The sequence below is a fragment of the Epinephelus fuscoguttatus genome, linkage group LG21, assembly GCF_011397635.1.
Source record: "Epinephelus fuscoguttatus linkage group LG21, E.fuscoguttatus.final_Chr_v1".
Taxonomy (NCBI): domain Eukaryota; kingdom Metazoa; phylum Chordata; class Actinopteri; order Perciformes; family Serranidae; genus Epinephelus; species Epinephelus fuscoguttatus.
In genome coordinates, this window is record NC_064772.1 from 17,294,475 (window position 1) to 17,317,518 (window position 23,044).

General features: G+C 41.3%; 1 protein-coding gene across 1 annotated transcript; it reads left to right on the plus strand.

Moving 5' to 3' along the window:
• Positions 1 to 44: 44 nt before the first annotated feature.
• On the plus strand, positions 45 to 19,573 carry mrc1a (mannose receptor, C type 1a). The gene is made up of 30 exons (XM_049565713.1): positions 45 to 204; positions 306 to 707; positions 2,403 to 2,576; positions 3,081 to 3,236; positions 3,325 to 3,438; positions 4,453 to 4,593; positions 4,697 to 4,879; positions 5,896 to 6,053; positions 6,146 to 6,262; positions 6,347 to 6,462; positions 6,578 to 6,726; positions 8,164 to 8,363; positions 8,453 to 8,568; positions 8,662 to 8,740; positions 8,835 to 8,979; positions 10,284 to 10,322; positions 11,410 to 11,573; positions 11,723 to 11,787; positions 12,220 to 12,320; positions 12,435 to 12,574; positions 13,488 to 13,596; positions 13,705 to 13,877; positions 15,050 to 15,155; positions 15,238 to 15,470; positions 15,571 to 15,736; positions 15,832 to 15,984; positions 16,064 to 16,180; positions 18,516 to 18,674; positions 18,758 to 18,790; positions 18,888 to 19,573. The coding sequence occupies exons 1-30, from the start codon at positions 135 to 137 to the stop codon at positions 19,118 to 19,120; spliced, it is 4,311 nt and encodes a 1,436-aa protein (XP_049421670.1). The 5' UTR covers positions 45 to 134; the 3' UTR covers positions 19,121 to 19,573.
• The last annotated feature ends 3,471 nt before the right edge of the window (positions 19,574 to 23,044 follow it).

The window sequence follows — 23,044 nt, forward strand, 5'->3', positions numbered from 1 at the left end:
GGAAAGCACCACGTCTCTGTGTCATTGTTGCTCCATGTCGCACACCTTAGCATACACCAGACCTCTTCTCTCATGACTGGAAAACTCTCCAACAACCTCATCCACCACTGAGTGCAAAATACGCACCAAGGATAATGTTACCCTGTTTAAATGTTGCTGTGGTCCTCTGTCTTCTGCAGGTCCTCTGCATTACTGCAGACATAGGTACGTACCAACGATACATTTTCTGTCTATTCATCTTTTAAATTTAGGAGAGTAATTAGATTAGTAAATGCATTTGTTGAAGCTGCTCTGCTCTGCTCCAGACGGTGGCTCCTTCCTGATCTTCAACGAGAACCACAACAAGTGCATAAAGGTGGAGAGTGCCACCTCCATAACAGTGGCCCCCTGCGATCCTCATGCCAAAAACCAGCAGTTTCGCTGGGCCTCCGAATCTCGCATCCTCAGTCTGTCCCTCAAGCTCTGCCTGGCGGCCACAGAGATTAAAGACTGGGTAAAGGTGGTCCTCTTTGAATGTGATGAGAACAATGACCTCCAACACTGGCAGTGCAAGAACGAGACCCTCTTTGGCCTCAAAGACCAGGACCTGCACTTAAACTGGGGCAACCGCAATGAAAGGAACATAATGATCTACAAAGGCTCTGGGCTCTGGAGTCGCTGGAGGATATATGGCACACGGGGTGACCTTTGTTCAAAGGGGTTTCAAGGTAGGAAGTGTGGGGACACAATCGACTTTAATTAAGGCAAAGCTTCAATAGTGTACACTGTAGAATCTCATCTTAAGAGAGGTTGAAGGGTGTTTCAGAAAGTCCTGCAACAATGTTTGTCATGCAGAATCTCCCATGCTGGAGGCTGTTTTCAGACATTTAATTTCTCAAAACAAAATACATTTCTGACAAGTAATACTATATTTAGCAAATTGTGGTTTCTATGGCGTTGTCCAAATGTATAGATAGTGTAGATCAAATGTCATTTAAAATCCAAGATAGATCTGTTAAAATAATGGACTTGCTAACAACTCTGACAGCTTTTTTGGAACATGGGTTTGAAATCAAATCACAGTTAAAGGAACAGTGTGTAGGATTTAGGGAAATTCATTGGCACATGGAGGTGACGATTACAGATTGCAACCAGCTGAAATTTCTCCTGGTTAGAATTCCTTCAGTGGTCATTGTTCAGGTTTTTACCGCAAAGTCTCTTCCTCTCCAAAACAAACAAACCAGTTGATCAAGTCTGGACACAGTTATTTACAATAAGATACAGTATGTTAGAAGAAAGTAAAGTCATCCTTAGAAGTACAGCGTTTCAGGAGAACATCTTCAGACCACAAAACATGGTGGTATTTAAACTACGGAGTGAATGCTCAAGGTTGAATAACCACTCAAGAAAGGATTCAAGCACATTCTAATATCCTAAGTGCTGAAATTGTATTGTCCTGTAAGTCACAATCAGCAATATGTTGCAAATATCAGGTATGTTTGACACGTGGAGACTTGCTCATAATGCAGTTGGGACACCTGGGAACAAAAGGTCGCAACAAATTATTTTAAAAATAAAAATCCCACAGTCCAAAGACATGCAGGTTAAGTTAATTGGAGACCCTGTGATAGTCTGGCGACCTGTCCAGAGTGTACCCTGCCTCTCGCCCAATGTCAGCTGGGATAAGCTCCAGCCCCCCTTCGACTCATAACAGGATAAGCGGTTATGGAAAATGAATGAATAATTGATGTTACTGATTAGAAATGCATCGTAAGCGGTACGCTACCCATTAGCATATTAGCATGAAACCAGAAATAGATGGACTACCCTGTCGGTACATGCTACACCTAATCTCGATATACACTCTAATAATGATAATAATAATAGTTTATATATACCGTAAAGTGCTTTTAAAAACAAAGTGACACAGCACTTCACAAAAATAAAAACTGTTAGACGATGATTAAAAATAATTAAAAACAGTATAAAAGTGATACAGCGTTGGGAAAAAGGTGCCACATATAAAATAAAACAAAATAAAACAATAATGAAATAAAGCCAGGTCCATAAAGAAATAGTTTTCTAAGTTAAGCGTGGAAGAATTTGACTGTCCTGTACAGAGCCTTGATCTCAAACCCATCTAACACCTCTGGGATAAACTGGCCTTCCCACCCAGCATCAGTGGACAACGAAGGCTCCTGTAGCTGAATAGAAGGAAATACCTCCAGACAGGTTCCAAAATCTTGTGTAAAGCCTTTCTAAAGAGTGGCTGTTATAGTAGTATATGATTAACAATCATATACTACTATTTAATATGCTTTTGGACGTGTAGAATATCTAGTAGGTTTTTGATTTGCAGGCTTTGCATCTTTTATTTTGCTCATTTTTGATTATCTTTAAATTTGTGATCTGTGTCTCTGCAGAGATTTTCACAATAGGGGGCAATGCCTTTGGAGTCCCCTGTCAGTTCCCATTTAAGTTTGAGGACAACTGGTACGCTGAATGCACAAAAGATGGCCGCTCAGATGGAAGCCTGTGGTGTGCAACAGAGAGAGATTACAATAAAGTAAAGAAATGGGGCTTTTGTCCCACCGAAGGTAGGAACCCTCCACAATAACTAGCATCCCTGGAAAGACTGTGTTGTAAAATTTGTTTCTCAAACTTGCAGAATTATCTTGTCTGTTATTTCTCTAAAGCTATCGTTGAGGAGGTCAGCGCTGACAGGTCTGGTTTCTGACCTCCTCCAGCAGAACAACACTAACACTTCCTCTCATGAGTTGTCAGCACAGCACTGTCCTTGTTTTCCTTTTCTCACAGACCCATCTTTCCCCTGACGCTGCTCTAAAACTGGGGCAGGAAAAGGACAGAAAAAGAAAGCCAGCTCACTTTTATCATTGTTTTTTTATCAAACACAACACAGTCCTGACAGGGGTGTGCAACGTGTTTCTCAATCATAGCATGCTACTCTGAGAACTAGGGTTACGCATGTGACCTAAAGTTTCGCAGTCCATTTTTTTTTTTCAGTTTTAAGATATGTATTGTCATTAAATTCAGGTACTTTTACTTCATGATTTCCCTTGTGTGTTTCTACCATAATGCAGCCACCTCAGGTTGGGATACTGACCCCGTCACAGGGGTTCAGTATCAGGGGAACACACAGGCTGTGTTGACCTGGCATCAGGCCAGGAAGAGCTGCCAGCAGCAGGGAGCCGACCTCCTCAGCATTGTGGAGCTGCATGAGCAGTCATACATTTCAGGTACAAAGTCGGACTTGTATCAGTTACCCATACAACACAATGTTATATCATTTAACTTCAGTTGCTTTTAATGTGTGGTTTGATGCAGGGTTAACAAATAATCTGGGAACATCTCTTTGGATTGGACTGAACAGCTTGGATTTTGAGAGTGGGTGGCAGTGGAGCAACGGAAACCCGTTCAGATATTTAAACTGGGCTCCAGGTTAGTGAAGCAGCCACTAGATTATTGTTGGCATTGTTTGTTTCTGCAGACCACAAATATGTTACATTTGTTTTATGTGGATGACATAGTTTTCATTACATGTATATAAACTGATTTCTTAAAAGAAGGAGGAAGGGATGGTGCATTGCATGATGCCGAGGCAGGACAGCTGCCAAGCAGCAGCAGACCACCATTTGAAACAAACAAAAGCAGGGATTTTTTACTGAGAATTCGGGACATTTCCAGACATTTTTGCAGCAACAAAAGCAAGTGCTTTTAACTACAGTTTGGGACATGTCCAGCCATGTTTAAAGCAGGTATTATTTAACAAGAGTTCAGGACATTACCAGCTGTGTTTGGACAGAAAGTGGATCAAGAGTTGGTAACATTTTCAGCAGTGTGTGTAGAATGAAAATTGGGTAATTTTTAATGAGAGTTCAGGACACTTTCAACTCTATTTGCAGAGACAAAATTGGGTAATGAGTTTGGGACTTTTTCAGTTGTGTTAATAGTGACAAAAGTATGTTTTTTAAAAACAGTTTGGGACATGTCTAGCCATGTTTAATGCGAGTATTCTTTAATAAGGCACTTTAAGCCGTGTTTGGAGCGACAAAATTGGGTAATTCAACTGTGTTTGTAGTGACAAAAGTATGTTTTTTAATGACACTTTGGGACATCTCCAGCCTTGTTGTTTGTAATTACAAGTGTTTTTTAGCAGAGTTGAGGACATTTTCAGTTGTGTTTGCAGCAACTGGGTCATTTCCAGTGGTGCAGTGTTTGTGGTGAGAAAGGGGTGTGTTTTTTTGAATGGTTTAAGCAATTACATAATATACTGAGACAGGAGCAGTGTGTTATTGTATGTTGTGGTGCAACTTGAGCAGCTGCATGGTAACAACAGAAAACTTCTTACATGATCTACATATTCACAGTTAGAGCAACTCATGTCACAAATACCCTCATAAATTATCTTTGAATTTTAAAAACAAATAACACATGCATTAATGTTTGCAATAGGTCATCCCTCATCAGAGCCTGGGCTCACCTGTGCAACCCTAAATGCTGGAAAAGCCTCAAAATGGGAGAGCAGCGCCTGCACTAAGAAGCTTGGTTACATCTGTCGCAAAGGAAACTCGACCAGTCTGCCTCCACCACCAAGTAAAATAATATCACACTTCCATTATATCAGAATCTAACTTTGAGTAAATCTTCATAGTACAAACTGAATATGTTGTCACCTCTTTTCTGTCTCTATCCACAGGCAAAGACCAGCCCACCTTCTGCCCCAGTCACTGGGTTCCTTATGCAGGTAACTGTTACTACCTGGAGAGGAGTAAAAAGATGTGGAAGGACGCTTTGGCGGCGTGTCACAAAGAGGGAGGAGATCTGGCCAGCATACACAATATAGAAGAGCAGAGCTTCATCATATCTCAATCTGGATACTGTAAGTGTGCAATAATTTATTTTCCTCTAGTGACTTGTTTCTACAACAATAATGAATTTGGTAACCTAAGGCGGATATTGTAAAGGGTAAGAACAGAAGGAGTGAATCTGGTACGTGCTGCCTTTGTTGAGGTTGAAAGGGGTAATAAAGTAATACAGGGATGACGTTTATTTGGGGGCCAATGAGGAAGTTAGGGTCGTCCTAGTTCCCTTGACAAGAAGCCAACAGGATCTTTCCATTAGATTTTGGATTACTGCAGATAATAAGCTCTGTGGCAAACAAAAGTTTATGACACTTGCAAGTTTTGTTCAGCAAAGTAATCTTCACAAACCAACATTTTGAAGCCTCAAAGCAATCTCCAGAAGTAAAAAGCGAACATTAAAATGAACTACACCACTGTCGCATGACTTAAACGCCACCACATGACGAGGCTGTAAAGCCGTGTTCTGTGTGATGACTGACTGTAGTCTCATTTAGCTACTTATTAGCAGCTGACTTTTTTAAAGACACAGAGAGACTTCAAAATTCATGAGTGGGGTATTCACCAACATATTTAATGTCATAGAGAAAAATGTGAAAGTCTCTTAAGCTTGTGTCGACCACAGACCTTATTTCACTTTGAGACGAGGGAACTGGGAGTGGTAATATGCTAACTCATTTTCAAGATTCAGGACTCACTGTGGCACTACTCCAATAAGTTTGCCACCTTGGTTCGAACCAGAGGGTTGAGGATTGGAGTGAGAGTTACAGTCATTTATTCGGACTACAGAGCCTCCATGTTGTTGTTTTATAATCTTCATAAGTATTGAAGCAACATGATCGTTGATGCCTTTATTTGTGGTGCAGTGGCTAAGAAATACTATGTTGCTCTTTGACCGTGTAATATGTGCTTCTGTGTGAAAGTATTCATGACAATAGCCACAGGCTTCAAAGAGCAACAACACTGAATACAGAAGAGATTACATGTGAGAAACTGTACCACATTAACATCTACATGTACATTCAAAAATCCTCAGTGCCAACAGATGTGCTCTGGATCGGCTTGAATGATCAGAGAAACCAGATGCTGTTTGAATGGTCAGATCACTCCCACGTTACCTTCACCCAGTGGCAGACTGATGAGCCAACGCATGCCACCAACCTCCAGGAAGACTGTGTCCTCATCAGAGGAAAGGTAAAACCCTTTACTCTCCCAACATAAAGGGTGATGAATGGAGAGATACAGTACACAGTGGTGTTCTTATCTGCTGTGTGTGGTCCATACAGGACGGGAGGTGGGCTGACCACATGTGTGAGAAGATGTACGGATACATCTGTAAGAAGAAGGCCTCCATTAAACCAGGTGAAGGTGCCCATGAGGACGCCAACCCAGGCTGCAAGCTTGTGAGTGATGTAATTTCCTTTAAATAGTGAGTGTTATTGTACAGCAAAGCCTTTATCAGATGTGTTCTGTCATCTCATCTAAAGGGCTCGATCAGGTATGGATCTTATTGTTACAACATTGGGTCTGAGACAAAAACCTTTGATGAGGCAAAGCAGACATGTTCGAATGCTGGTGGTCACTTGGTGGATGTCACTGATAGGTACATCTTCTTATTTATATCATGTTTACACCATGTATACCATTAACCACAAAATTAATGAATCTCATGCTTTATTTTATTGCTCACCTTTACACTTTCAAATGTTTTCATGCAGATATGAGAATGCCTTCTTGGTCAGTTTGGTGGGTTTGAGACCAGAGAAGTATTTTTGGATGGGTCTATCAAACACAGGCGACATAAGCACTTTCAAATGGACCACCAGAAGAAAAGTCACATTCACTCACTTCAATGTGGGCATGCCAGGTATGGTACACCTCTCTTTAGCTGTGCGTTTGTGCTACCAACCCAGTTGCAAGAGTAAATATTGGCATTGTAAGTGTCCTTCAAAATGTTACTCAAATTAACACACATCGACCAGGATGAGACTCAAAATGACTGCAAAGACATGCAAAGGAACTACAAAGAGACACAAACTGGCTGAAAAACGACACAAATATACCTCAAGGAGACACAAATTCACCTTTAAAAAGAGACAAAAGGACAACAAAGAAACATAAAGGAAATACAGCGAGACGCAAAATGACTATAAAGACACACAAAACAGCCAAAAAAGACAAAGATTCATCTTTAAAGGGACTCGAATTGACTACAAAGACATGAAAAGACACTTAATGGAGGCACAAAACAACCAAAATGACACAAATATATCTCAGAGGCACAAATTGACCTTCAAAGAGACACAAAACAACAACAAGAACACGCAAAGGAACTACAAAAAGACACAAATCAAGTACAAAGAGACAAAAGATGACCAAAAAAAACACAAATATTCATCAAGGAGACACAAATTGACCTGTGTAAAAGACAAAATGAGAACAGAGACATGCAAAGCAGCTACAAGGCAACTACAAAGAGACACAAAGCGACAAAAAATGACACAAATATACCTCAAAGAGACAGAAATTGACCTTCAAAGAGACTCAAAACAACAACAAGGACATGCAAAGGAACTACAAAGGGACACAAAACGACCAAAAAAGATACAAATATACCCCTAAGAGACACTAACTGGCCTCAAAGAAACAACACATGACAAGAGGACACACTAAAAATGACCACAAAGAGACACAAAATCACAAAACAAGCTGACAGCTACAAAGTAATGTATAGCAACTACTAAAGCGAGATGGTCGGGGGACCTCTGTCTGATAATCCGCCCATGTATGTATCCGCAATCCATGTTACATTTGTATGTTATTATGTGGCAGATACAATGAAACTTTACACGTCTACGTTTCAATGAGTGTGTGGGTAAGGCGTGGTTAGGGTTAGACACAAAAACCTGGTGGCTGTGGTTAGGAAAAGATTATATTTTGGTTTAAAATACCCAGTTTTGGTGGCACAAAAGCTGGAAACAGTGATGTCTTGGTGAAAAAATAAGTGCTGTTCATAGCACTATCCCTGGTGAAAAGATAATGACGCGTCACCAAAAAACGTATCCGTGATTTGCAAAAACCTACAATGCCAACATTTTCTTCTGGGCATCTTGGTCTGGTGCTTCCTAATTATTTTCATATTGTCTAATGCAGCAGGTTGTATGTGCTGTTTTTGTAGAAAGGCTTGATCCACATTCATCAGTTCCTCCATAAAACCTCCCTATCGAAATAATTGATTGTAATCTTTACATCTTTAAGCTTAGTTTATTGATATTCCTCCCATTTCTTTTATGTTTGATAAAAGACAGACACCAAGGATGCATTGCCATGACAACTGGGGTTTTTGCTGGATTATGGGATGTTGTCAGCTGCAGCAACAAGGAGAAGTATATCTGCAAGAAACCAGCAGAGGGTGTACTGGTGACAACAGTCCCACCCACCACCCCAGCCCTGAGCTGTGAGTCCGGGTGGACCCCTGCTGCCAAGAGGAGCTTCTGCTATAAAGTACAAGAACAAACTGAACTCATCTGTGAAATCGTGTGATTTTAAGTACATAACCCTCAACACTTTTTTCTTTCTCACTCCTTAAAAAGCTTTACAAAAAATCATCAGACTTTAAGAAGAATTGGTCAGAAGCAAGAGACTTCTGCAGAGCCATTGGTGGGGACCTGATGAGCATACACAGTTCACTGGACCTGGACAACGCTCCGTATGTTACAGTAGCTTTGTATATATCAGACTTTATACTAACGCTGTTCAACTATTCAAGTATTCAGTGTTGTTTTTTTCTGCTGTCACAAAGGTTTTATTCTTCTAACCCAGCCTGGATTGGCCTTAGCCTCGGTACCAACTCAGGTTTCGGATGGAGTGATGGCTCACCTGTATGTAGCACTTACTTGATGTCACACAAAGCTTTACTGACTATGATTCTCAACCCTGGCCTAATTATGTGTATTTTCAAAAAAATTGACCTAGTTTGAGTATGAGAACTGGGGCTATGGAGAACCCAACAACCACAATGACAATGAACACTGTGCAGAGGTCCACTTTTACTACGGACGGCACTGGAATGATCGGCACTGTGAGTCCTACCAAGACTGGATCTGCCAGATACGCAAAGGTAATACCAACTGGTCTCCTCATGGTGCTGCAATTTACACAGAGCCATTTGTCCAGATTGGTTATGGCTGTGGTTACTCTTGTCTTTTCAATGCGACTTTTGTCATCTGACCATGCCAGGGTGCTACCAAGTTTGTACGCTTTGAGATCGGATCTTGCCAGCATAGGGGTGCATTCAGCCAAACCATATGGCCAAGTGGCCTGGCTCGGATTGAGTTTGGATCTCAGTGAGGTGAGGATAGCACATGGGTACAGTCTTGCATCAGAGCGGCATGGTGGTGCAGTGGTTAGCATTGTCGCCTCACAGCAAGAGGGTTCTTGGCTTGAATCTTTGGTGAGGGAGCCCTTCTGCATGGAGTTTGCATGTTCTTCCCGTGTCAGCGTGGGTTTGCAGCTGCTTTCTCCCACAGTCCAAAGACATGCAGGTTAGGTTAACTGGTAACGCTAACCTGGGCGTAAGTGTGAGCATGAATGGTTGTCTGTCTCTATGTGTCACCCTGTGATAGTCTGGTGACCTGTCCAGGGTGTACACGACCCCTTGCCCAGTGTCAGCTGGGATAGGCTCCAGGTCCCCCGTAACCCCCAAAGGATAAGTGAATGAATGATTAGGTTAGGTTTAGGCAAGTCAGGTTACTGTGGTTTGGTTTAAGAAAAGTTTACTCAAACATCACACACTTCCGAACACCGGTCTCCTGGTGAAAGTCCTGGAGGAAAGTCCTGTGTTTTGTGATCCATTTACCATCCCAACCTCCATACTTGTGAGACCGCTTCCTTCTGTACTACCATCAGCACATTGGGCATGTGATCGCAGCCTTCCAAAATACATGCACGCATTACTGCCTAATGATTATGTTGGATATGTACAAATTTTGGTGCATTACTTTTCATAGGAAAATGTACTAACAGTGCATGAGAACAGCCTAACAAACCACTTAGGCTACATATTAGCTGTGTGCTCAAGATCATCGCCTACTGGAGATTGAACCACTTAAAAGATTGGTGAGCACTTGCTATCTTCCTACGTTTATACTTTTTAAACAAACAAACAAAAAAACACTTTCTGTTAGCTGTTATCAGATGAAGACCAGGTAATCTGTACGAAAATATATCCAATCATTATACGATCAGGCAGGTCATACTGAAGCATCAAGTGTAGACACACATATGCGGACACAGCTGAGTTACGGTCTGGCACATCTGATCACAAAAGCTGCATTAAAGGACAAGTGTAACCACGGCCTGTGTGATGTCAAAGTAGAGCTTTGCCCTGCTGTTGAGACTCCTTCATGGTTCTTGTACTTTCAGGTGTGACTCCCAAACCTGAGCCTGTCGTAATTGAAACAGGTAAGTTTTTCAGCAACCCCAGTTTTATTTCCTTAATTTACTGAGCTAAAATCTGTCTGTTTCATCTGTTTTTAGTCATGCTAGCGGCTCTAGGGATGGCAGTGTCAGTCTGTTGGTCCAACACTTTTGCCCAGACTAAAACATCTCACCTATGAGATGGATTACACTGATATTTTGTACTAACATTTATGGTTCCTGGAGGATAAAGCCTAATTACTTTGGCAATCCCCTGCAGTGGTGAGCCTAGACTTTGGGGGTGCCAGGCAAAAATGTCCATTGAGGCCCCACAGTTACAGATAGCTGGCTATCCTAACTAATGGTATCCCGCAGTCATACAGTATCTAGAAGGGGTCTCACTTAGGGTTATTTGTGGGGCAGTGGTGATGCACTGGGTTTACAGAGGTTTATAGTTGTCATTGAAAATGCGCTAATATAAGTGGCAATGGAGGCAAACTTTTACCCATTTTTTTTTGAGGGGCCCATTCATTTACCTGGCCTGCCTTTCCTGGTGTTCCCCTGACATTTTTGACTTTTGGTGGAATGTCTGAAAATTGGCCTATACATTGCTTTACGACTAAATACTTGCTAAGTATTGTTAGCATTTGGCTTGAAGCACTGCTGCCTATAGATTTCAGTCATAACTATACTGGTCACCAAGATGGTGCCTATTCATTCCAATGGAGTTGCTCACCTGGCACATACACCAAAAGGTTTTCTAGCTTCTGGGTTTACTACCTCAGTTTGTGGCAGTTCTCGCTCGGCTCATAGACTTTAAATTACTTTCATTGACTTGAGTAAAGTTTTACAAAAATCACCTTATCTCAAAAATTCACGATAGAAAGATTCAGAATGGACCTAGTTTGCAGTTTGAGGTGTCCTGTCAACAGTTATACAGACGTCTCTTTTACAATGGTGGTCTATGGGGAAAATGCTTGTGACCACTGGGAAAACATTGCTGCAAGGCTGAGCAGCTTTCTTGGGGGCCCACAACTAGCATGGCTGTAGACTTTTAGCCTTTTTTTCTATCATTCTCCAATACTGCACCTGTGAAACATGTGATAACAGTTGATAACTGTTGCTCTTACAGTTTATAACACCACAGAAGATGGCTGGCTTATATACAATGACACACAGTATTTGATAAACAAGGACAAGCTAAATATGGAAGCTGCTAGAGCCGCCTGCAAAAAGGGCTTTGGGGATCTTGTAGTCATCACCGGGGAGACTGAGAGGAAGTTCCTTTGGAAACAGGTAAGAAATTTTTTATATTTTTTTGAAAAATGTTTAATGTTGAAAGTTTGAAATGACCACTTGTTGTATGTTCTCCAAAAAAAAATCCTGAAAACCACGTATGCATATTTCTTTTTTAATGAAACCTAAATGTAATGTCTCTCCTACAGATAGCGAAAGGCACAGAAGGACAATACTACATTGGCATGACAGTAAATCTGGATCGATCATTTAGGTAAATCAGACTATATTGTTTTGGCACAATATGGCTACTTTCCATATGTCATCTGTCAAAATCTAGTCTGATACAAACGCAAATATAGTGTGACATCATGAACACTTTGCTGGCAGAAGGGGAGACATTTGGTCAGATACTGGATTGGTGACACTAATCTTGGGTGTCCATCTTGAAACTGTGCTAATTGTGTAGTTGAAGTCGAGTTGAAGATGTGTGTGAAGCATATACATTTTAGAAATTGTAGCTTCTTTGCAGCAACGTCCATATTTGATTTACTGTCAACTGTCATGGCTATGCATGAGTCTGGAGAAACATGTATGTAAACTGTACCTGCAGCTTGACTGGTACACAAATGCATATGACCGCGAGGCGGTAATTCTAGTTTTTTCATTAGTGACGTGTTGTTCATTATCCTTTCTCCATTTTCAGCTGGGTGGATGGCAGCCCTATAACATACACCGCATGGGAACACAATGAGCCCAACTTTGCTAATAATGATGAAAACTGTGTGACTTTATATAAGAACATGGGTAAGTCTAACACTGCATACTGTGTTGGTTTCATAAATATAAGCTAGTCCGACCCAATAATGAACTTATTTTTCCTTATTTAATCATTGTTGTGTGTAAACTCTGCATATACAGGGTACTGGAACGATATTAACTGTGGTTTGGAGCTACCATCTATTTGCAAAAGAAGCAGTAATTTTGTCAATACAACGATAGCCCCAACCACCATATCTAAGGGAGGATGTGCACCAGAGTGGCTACCTTTCCAAGGAAAGGTAATGATATATAACTACATACAACAGAGAATACTCCAATATATGGGTGTATTATGGGACAATGGGCCCCTGGGCATAGACATGTGAGACGCCCCACCAACTCTCCTACAGAGGAGCAAGACACTCAGATTAAAAGATCTTATATGTTTTTTGTAATTGTGTTGTTCCTCTTTGAGGTCATTTTGTGTTCCTTAGGGGTATCTTTGTATATTTTTTGGTTGTTTTGGTTGTCATTTTAGCTGTTTTGTGTCTCTTTCTAGTCGCTTTGTATCTCTTGATCATTTTGTGTCTCTTTGAGCTATATTTGTGTCTTTTTTGATCATTTTGTCTCTTTTTGTAGTTCCATTTGCATCTCTTTGAGGTCATTTTGTGTCTGTAGTCGATGTGTGTCTCTTTGTAGTTGTTTTGCATGGCTTTATTATTGTTTTGTGTCTCCTTGAAAGTCAATTTGTGTCTTTTTGAGATATATTTGTTTTGTTTTGGGGTTTTTTTGTTTTGTTTTTGCTGTTTTGTGTCTCTTTGTAGTTGCTTTATATCTCTTTAAAGTTATTTTGTCTCTTAGAGGTATATTTTTGTCTTTTTGGTCATTTTGTGTCTCTTTGTATTTCCTTTGCATGTCTTGTTGTTTTGTGTCTCTTTAAAGTCAATTTATGTCTCTTTGAGGTATATTTGGGCTCTTTTGTTGTTTTGTTTTTTTGCTGTTTTGTGTCTCTTTGTAGTTCTTTTGCATCTCTTTGTGGTCATTTTGAGACTTAGACAAAGATTTCCTCCTACTTTCAGGATGTGATTTAAACTCTGAGATGTGCCTAAATCTGTTCCTGTAAAATGTTTTCCAGTTTTTTCCATACTGGTTTGCCCATTGTTCCTTTGCTAGTTTTTCTAACACACAGCAAAATTCGTCTCGTTTACACAGTGCTACAAAATTGTTGTGGGGAATGACGATAAGGGCTGGCAGGACGCCAGGACACACTGTATAAACCAAGGAGGAAATCTGGTTTCTGTCACCAATGAGAGAGAGCAAGGTGAGTGTTTCCTTTGTGGCTGTCTGTAAAGGTTACATTTTATCATGCAGTCATGTAAATAAACCACAATTTTAGGGAGCTGAAGAACAATTTTGTCTTCCTTTCTAGCTTTCCTGACAATGCAGATGCTGAAATACAATGAAGATTTGTGGATTGGCATGAATGATGTCAACTGGGAGATGCACTTTGTGTGGACGGACGGCAAAGGCATTACATACACCAACTGGGCGAAAGGGCATCCAACATCAGTGCCTGAGGGACGTTATGCATTTATGGAAGAGGTTATTTCAAATTTTAATATCTATAAGTAAAAATCTGCATGTGAATGCAGAATCTATAGATAATGGGAAGTGTTCTGGTTCCTATTTGTAGTCCAAGTGGTATTGACCAATCAAGTTTGAGTGGGCTTTAGTTGCATGTAGGTAAACAGTTCCAGTGGAGAGCAAAGAGGAACACATTGGCAAAAATGTATTCTCTGAACCCATTGGCTATTATTGGACAATGATAGAGCTTTATATTAGGTTTTTTAAAACTGATCTGCATTTATATGCATATATCTGTTTATAGAGATTAGTAAACAAAGATTGGTGCAAAGAAAAGTTTGGGCCCGGGTATCTGCTGGCTACACCAGAACCCCTGAAATATTTTTGCCCCCAGGGTCTAAATCACCGTTAGTTGAAGGGTTCCAAGATTGTTTCAACTTCCACATCCAGCTCTCTATCTCAAAAATGTAATGGTGCAACCCGGTCTCACAGAAATACAAGAAATAACCATGACTTCTTTACACCACGTTGCATAGTGGTGGCATGTATTGTCTTGAAATTAAGGGCTCGCACCGTGGAAACAATGCCGAAGGAAAGTCCATCAGCATCTGTGGCTGTTGTGAACATACAAATCCCCTGGTTCAACAAAGTCACGCAGTGGACAGTGGGAAATGTTATGACCCTGTGAGTAGTATTAAGAGTCTGCATACAAATGAGGTCAGGGTGGTGGATGTGTCAAAGAAACACTGGACTTTCACCGTGAGTCTCATGTGAAACTAAAGGTCAATGCTGAGTTCTTTAAACTTAACGTACTTACGGTTTTTTTTACGAAGTTACGTCACCTTACATGACATGCTTGCCTCACTTTATGATGTTCTTGTGCCCCTACATAATAAATCTACTTATTTTGACTAAAAACATGGTCTTCTTTTAACCTAACAAAGAATCTTGGTGCCTAAACCCAACTGTGCCACCGCCATTTAATGCAGTGTTCAGAGGTCGTGGTCATTTCACGTATTTCTGTGAGATCACGTTGTGATGGTCATATGCTTGCAGATTACAAGTATTAAAAAAGCACGAAAGACACCTAAAACTCTGTCTCTGTTAGAAGATGGCCTGTCAAATGTGTATATCCTAACTTCAAAAGCTTTAACACGTCTCACTAATGCACCTTTTTTTCTGCCTGATAGACGTTTGACTGTGTGATAATGGTGGGCAGCACTGCCAAAACAGCAGGGTTCTGGAAGGTGGAAGACTGTCACTCAAAACATGGCTTCATCTGTAAAAGAAACGTCGGTGAGTAAAATATTAGCAAAGCCACATTCATCATGAATTTGGGGGGGATCAATTTGCTTAATGATTTTTCTCGTTTGCAAAGATTCTCAGATTGCAGTCCCAGCCACAACTATGTTACCAAAGACTTTCTCCAAACTTGGCAACGACTCCTACAAGGTGGTGGCCCAGAAGATGAGATGGGATGAGGCGAGGAGGCAGTGCCAAGCAGACGATGCAGATCTGGCCAGTATCCTGAACCCTGTCACCCAGGCATACATCATCTTACAGATTTCCAAGCACAATGAGCCTGTGTGGATCGGCCTCAACAGCAATGTGGTAAAGGGCCGCACTATACCAGGATTTCAAAATGGAGAACTGTTAGCTCTGTTTCACCGACAACTAACTAACAAGTATGTTTTTTTTTATTTTTCCACAGACTGGTGGGCGGTATAAGTGGGTCGATAACTGGCATCTGTCTTACACCAAATGGGGGACAAATGAGCCTAAAAACAACTATGGTTGCGTGTATATAGACGTGGACAGAACATGGAAAACTGGACCATGTACCAATACCTACTATTCCCTTTGCAAGAAGTCACCAGGTCAGAGGGTCCCTATATTAGTTCTCCTGCATATATACTATACATTTCTAAATGCTAATCTCTGTTCGCTATGCATTCTCCTGTCTCTTTATCAGACATAGCACCAACTGATCCTCCACAACTCCCCGGCAACTGTCCAGAACCAAAGAAAAGAAAAACCTGGATACCTTTCAGAGGCCACTGTTACTCCTTCTTTGGCTCAATGGTGGACAACTGGGCCCACGCCTCAGTTGAATGTCTGAGAATGGGTATGTTATGAATAGCTTTTACTAATGAATTATAATTAGTAAATGTATACAATATTGACAGTATGTTATTGTTCATAAGGTGCTTCTCTGTTGAGTATTGAGGACCCTCAGGAGGGTCTCTTCATACAGCAGAACCTGGAGCTTCTGCAGGACGAATCCAAGTCCTTCTGGATTGGCCTCTACAAGACTCATGAAGGTAAGCATGTTTTGCAGTTCCTTTTTTTCAATGTAGAAAAAAGTTCAGCACTGTTCCAATAACATACTACACTGTACTCAATGCTAGACAAGTAAAAATAAAAAATATCTAAACAGATAAAAGGTAACATCAATATAGATACATTTTCATTCACGTTTGGCATAATGAAGCTTAGAAAAATGTCTGTCCTGGGTTCAGACCTTATAATATGCCTGTTCGACTAAGTTGACAGATTCGTATGGCGTGACATGAAACAGTGGTTTCTTGGTTGAAAGAGTAATGAGTGCCACTGGCAGGACAAAAGCCGTTGTCAAGCATTGTCAAGCTGTGAGCCAGAACCAAGGGTGACTGATAACAGACAGAGTCAGGGTCCTACTGGGAACAAGATTCAGCCCTGGCAAATTTCCACTGGACTGGCCCCATTGCTTGACTTAAAATTATTTTATTGATTGCGCTAAGTGTCTTTGATTGGAATTGCTTTAATAGCAATGATCTGTTATTCATAGCGCTGGTTAGATATAACAGACCACAGAATGGATTTAAAACAGAATTTACAGTGCAGATAGGCTCAATTAAAGATTAAGCCACTTGAGTGGCACAGCATTGGCACTGGCATTGCTGCAGCTAACTGGCTAGCTCTGTTAACTGTCACTACATGAGTTAGTCTAGCTCCAGTGGTATCACCTGCTAAGAAGTTGTCATGTCGCTCATCTTCTACTTCTTGCCCCTGGCCTTAAACATTAGTCAGCTGGTATTAGTAACTCTTCCCTCCTCTTCCTTGCTGCTGTCAGTAGACTGTTGTCATTGCTATCACTGTTGCTATCGTTAGAGACCCTGTGCAGCATCACCCTGGAGTACTTCCTTTTTTTGTCTCTGACCATTTCTGCTCCACCTTTTCATTCTTTATCCATCTAATTTCCTGTCTCTTTGTCAAAACTTTCTGCCCTGATTTTGTTTATTTCTTGCTTGACATTTGATATCACATGATGGACAAATCCACTTAACGGGGTGGGGGGAAGGAGAAGATAGCCGGTACCACTGCACTTGCCTTACAGTATAGTTAGACTATTGGCTGTTTTGGCACTGTGTAACCTCTAATCAGATGGGCTGTCCCATTAATCAGGTGGGCCGCAGCCAGCAGGTCCAAGCCTGGACAAAATTGTCAACTCAATACACTCTGTTTATATCTCCAATATTGTCCGACATCATAGTTTGTTTTTACTTTGCTCTGCTCCACTGTTGGTCTCTAGGTATTGGTTAGAAAATGTAATTTCTTTATTTGTCAATCCACACAAGGCAATTGGCAGTTGAAATGTGACTATTTCGCATAACCCTCTTGTACACACAACTCACACCCACACATGCAATACAGTATCAAGGGGTAGGGCAGCATCAGCTATAATATGGTGTCCGTGGAGCTGACACCTGTCCGGGTGCCTGTTTACATTCCATACTTGGCCTGTGCAAGGACTTGAACCAGAGAATAAGGCTGTTTTGGATACCAGTTTTGGGGCTTCAACACTTCACTGATAATTACCAGCAAATATTCGAAGCTAATAGTAATCAATCATATTTATATACATTAATCAACCACCCGAACCCAACCTGACTTTAATAGCACTTGGCGCCATAGTGTGTGAGCAAATGATAAGAGAGGAAAAGATGGTGGAAGGTGGACTATTGCACACAGTGTTTCTGGAAGTTATTAATAACTGAAAACAGAGTGGGTGGGGCCACATCACTAGATGACAAACAAGCGCTTCACTACAGTTTCTAGCTGCAGATAACCATCTGCAATTCATCTCTCTTGCTTCTATTTTTCATCAGACAGCCAACTTAATTGCTTGAAGATGGGGTCATTGACTGCTCTGAGGAAACTGGCCTCATTTATGTCTGACACTTGCCACCTGTTTTCAGTTTCCTCCACCAGTTTACTGGTGAAGAGACAAAACAAAAAAGCAAAGCATTGACTACTGATTTGATGCCAATTACTACGCTGTAACAACTGAAGCTTCAAATCTTCAAATCTCTGGGCTCAGCCCTGCTGCAGTTCCCCAGCCAAGTCCCCGTGGCTGAGCCCCCCCCCCAACACTGGCTGATATCGGAAAACAAATTACATTTTTGGCTAGCATCTTGTTTTGGGTTAGGAAACACAGTTGCATAACAACCAGGGAAACGGTAAAAATCTTTTCTATTGTACGGCAGACTAAATATTGTCTGAAAATCGGATGCTTAGCTCTGTGGCTCCAATGCCATGAAAATACAAGGGCACACACTGCTGCTTAATGTGTCTGAGAGTGCGGGTTTGATTATAAACAAGCTTCCCTTGTTTCAGGTGAGTGGATGTGGATCGATAACAGTGCTGTGGACTATACCAACTGGAAAACAGGGATGCCAAAGTCTGAATCATGTGTTGGCATCAGTTCAGACAGTGGTATGTGGAGTACAAGCAGCTGCAGCAGATACAAATCGTACATCTGCAAAACAGCCAAAGGTATGTTTAATCAGCTGTAATGTACAGTAGTTTAAAATCGTCCGATTGATCATCACATATACGTATTTATTCTCTTTTTTCAGTTATTACACCAACAGAAAAGCCACCAGCTGTTGGTAAGTTGTTTTATCTATATTACCGTATGCACTGAATATTACGTTTCAGACTCTAGTGATGTCACTGTTAATACTTCTGTATGCTTTGCCCCCTCAGCCCCCGTCGTTAAAGAAGCTTCTCATGGGTCTGCTGGCATCACTGTGGCTGTAGTGCTAGTTGTAATCGCCGTAGTTGGACTCGGTGCCTTCCTCCTTTTCCGTAAACGGATACCCACCCCTGTCTTGGGAGAAAGCACCTTTGACAACAAGTTATACTTCAACAATCCAATACGAGCCCCTGTGGATGCCAAATGTCTGGTGGCCAACATAGAGCAGAATGAACAAGCGTAGAAAGACAAATGATATGATTATGATTTCATTCTTTATTTTGGATTACTTCACTGGAAACTGAATGTCAAACAAACCCTGTAGTGTTTTTCCATTTAAAGATAATGATTCTTAATTATTATAGAATAATGCATACAAGCACCGGCACTGCACTAAGTGAATTAAGGACAAGATAATACAAGTGAACAATCTTTAGCAAATTTTACATGATTATGTGATTTGTGAAATGTGTACAGTTTAGTTTTTACTTTTACCAATCAAGATAATCAAGAACATATGTAGATGAAACAACAGTTTAAAAATCAAGAAGGGTGAAGATGTTTTATTAATGCAATTATCAGATTTTTCTCATCTGGGTTGCTGTTATTATTCTCCATGGGCTGCTCATCAGCCTGTTTCTGGTTTTGACATTGTAAATAGATGCTAAATAAAAGAAATGAAATTAATAAAACTAAATTGGCCCCTCTTTTGCACTTTTTTCTTCTAAAAGACCAAAAATAGAGTGACAGTGTTGAACAGCGATTTGTGAAACAGGTTTTGATGATGATCACAAAATGTTCTGGCACCATTACCTGATCACAAATCACTTAAAATCACTCATCCTCTGGGGACCATGAATGTTCGTACTAAATTTTACGGCAATTTGGCAGTGCTTGATGAAAAATCAGAGGATCACCAAAGTCAGTAGACCTCTGAGGACCATGAATTTCTGTACAAAGTTAAATGGCACTCTATCCAGCAGTTGTTGATATATTTCACACTGAACCAAAAATGTGAACTTCATGGTGGTGTGAGAGAAAAAGTCATATGATACATCTTCTGGGAACCATGAATGTCTGTAAATTTGGTGCTAATCTATCTAAAAGATGGATAACTAAAAACTATGACTCAGTGCTGGCAGTCAATAAAAAGTAAGAGGATCACAAAGCTGATACGGATTCATCCTCTGGAGACTATGAATGTCTGTACCAAATTTCACTGCAATCTGTGCAATAGTTGTTGAGATATAAGATAAACTTTATTGTCCCCAAAGGGAAATTTGTCTTGGGCACATAGTGCATATAGCTGCATTGTAAGTGTGTACATGGCATACACTAGACAACGAAAGACAACAAACTAGTAGAAAACAAATCCCATAGTAGGTACCAGTGTACTGAGGCAAAATAAAAGCAACAGTGTACGAAAAATAAAGAGACAAAAGTTGCACCTGCCCTTGGGATAAAACGGGAGAGTAACAGTAAAAAATAGCTTTTCTAAAATGATTTAAAAAGGATTGTCATGAATGTATGTGTGGAGCTAAATTTTAGCGATTGCTAGAGGTCAGCGACTGCGCATTAACTTCCCCATTAATGACTTCTACTCCAGAGCAATATGGTAGCAGCATTGCATTGTAGACCATTAATATGATCTCTGTTCAGGCACAGTCTTTGGAGGAAGTGAAGTCTCTAAATTAGTCCAGTGCATAAAAAGTCAACATGTACAATCTAATTCTCCAACTCCAATTATTGTCCAGCATAATTCCTAGGTATTTGTAGGAGGACACCTGTTCAATTACACTGTTATTAATAATCACATGGTCATGGTCTCTCACTCCCCTGCGGTCATAGATCATTTCCTTTAAAGGTTTAAAGGTGGCAATCTCTCTGTTTTACACAGAGTGGCAGTCACTGGCATGGAACAGACTTAACATAATGGTATCATCTAAGAATGTGATGATAAAATCATTAGGCTGCGTAGAGTATGACTTAACTGACCCAGAGTTTGACTTAGGCCAACATACTTTACTAAAGATGGCCTGCACACCTGCTGAGGTTCAATTAACAGCCCATCAGCAGTAACAGTAGCACTGATAGAGTCCAGAACCTCTGCACCCTCCAAGAAGAAATCCTGAAAAAAGTGATTCAGCTCATTAGTACTGTTCAGATCATCTGTGGTTATCAGCTGTTTCCTGCAAGAGTTCATGTTAGTTATATTTCTGATAGAGTCCCATAATCTTCTACTGTCTATAGAGCTAAAGCTCTGTTAGATTAACAGAACTGTGTTTTTCTCTTGCCTTTCTCAGCAGGTAGTTGAGTTCTTTTGTGCTGTAGCAATATACCTACCCAGTCCTTATTTTGAAAACCATTTTTTGTCAATACAAGCTTTGACCTCCTTAGTACTGTGTGGCTTAATGTTGGGGAAGATTTTTTTTTTTTATGAACTACATTGATAGTACTACAGTGATAGTCTCTGTAGCCTCATCATGCTCCAATCAGTCCTGAGGAAACAGCCCCTAAGTGTTTCTACATTATCTGCAGTCCACTGAAGCACTGTTTTGTGCTGAGGCTTGCTTGACTGGAGTGCTGATTTATATGTGGGCAAGACATGGACAGGAGAGTGATCTGAATTGGCAAGGGGAGGGTGTTAGCTTTATAAGCACCTTTAATGTTACTGAAGTATTTGTCTTATGCTTTGGATTTCTAGTTCCACATTCCACATTTAAAGTACTGGTGGAGTCTAGGGAGAGCTAAGTGTAATCGGCATTATTCGTGTCGCCAAGCGCAGAGACAGGGGCCCCCAGAGAGTGCTGGAGTCTGGAGTGAACACATTCTGCTACATGATCTGCAGCTCTACTTGAATTCCCACTAGGAGGTATATATGCAGCACAGATAATAATGTTCCTGAACTCTTAAGGGAGGTAGAAAGGGTGCATGAAGAGACAGTTGATTGTAGGTCATGGTCACATGAACTACCGGTACATCTAATGGTGTATTGTTACAACAGTATTTACACAGTAACTCACATAGATGATAAGGCTCCCACTTCTTGACTTCCCCAAGAAGTAATTCCTGTCTGCCTGAGCACAGGAGAAGCCCTCCAACTCCAACAGAGAGTCTGGTGTGTCGTGCCCATTTTTCCGTGAACACCATGATGCCTGACTCTCTGTACTTGTGAGAAAATCTCCTATTTACCCAGAGCTCATCCATTTAGCAGTCCATTTAGTATGATGGGAGGCGGTGGTGGCTTGTCACCCCATCTGCACAGCCATTGTTTGAAGCCTGCCCCTTTTCCTCCACCGTGGTTCCTCCACAGGCTTTGTCCTGATGTCTTTTCGGCAGATGATCCAGCAGTGCGTCCCCTCTGTGCCGATGCATGTACGAAGACGGTATGGGCAAACTGTTGCACAAGAGTTCACCAACCACCAAAAGTAGGACCAACAGGGACAGTAGAACCACCATGGCTCAGCATTTTTTATGTCTCATTGTGCAGTTGTTGCGGCGTCTGCTGCTAGGCTTCAGCCTTCAGGGCCTAAACACAGGACACTATTATGGTCCTGTAGATTTCTCTAGCTAGCCAGCTAGCACATCCCCGCCAGAGACCGCCGTGACCCACTGCAGCTGACAGAGGCAAGTCTCTGGGGTGCAGTGACTTGCAGTGTTGCACTATGCCCCTGCCTGCCTCAGACCTGGGGTTGAGGTAAGCCCTGCTGTGGCCGACAGGAGCAAGTCTCTGGGATGCGGTGACCGACACCAGCTGCAAGGCTTAGGCCCTTGGTGCCTTACTGTTGGTGGCTGGTGTTAGCTTCTAGGAGCAGCTCTTTCCAGTCAGTGAGCCTAGCTAGCACTCTAGCTTAGCTTAGCTTAGCACACTCTGTTGTTTGTAGTAATGTTGTCACCCAAACTACTGCAACCCCAGGCCAAAGACAAGCCTCAGCAGCAGTCAGCAGCAAGTGTCTGGGTCAGATAACCAGCTGCTAGGTTTAAACCCTTGGTGCCTAACTACAAACAACTGCTGGAGTAGCAGGTGTTCGAGGGCCGCTGTGACAGTACTCAGCCTTAGCAGCTAACATTGGTCTTCAGTGGCGTCTCATGTGACCTGGTGAGGAGAATGGTTCTTAGCCGTTCTGAATAGGCTGGATTTAATTCGGCAGTAGTTTAGCACAAGATG

What these genes read in the sequence shown, in the direction of transcription:
- mrc1a (XM_049565713.1), top strand. Translation starts at nt 135, where the DNA reads ATGTTACCCTGTTTAAATGTTGCTGTGGTCCTCTGTCTTCTGCAGGTC. An exon ending in TGAGCAGTCATACATTTCAG is followed by an intron (nt 3,237 to 3,324) that starts GTACAAAGTCGG and finishes GGTTTGATGCAG; the next exon opens with GGTTAACAAATAATCTGGGA. An exon ending in AGAAAAGCCACCAGCTGTTG is followed by an intron (nt 18,791 to 18,887) that starts GTAAGTTGTTTT and finishes TTGCCCCCTCAG; the next exon opens with CCCCCGTCGTTAAAGAAGCT.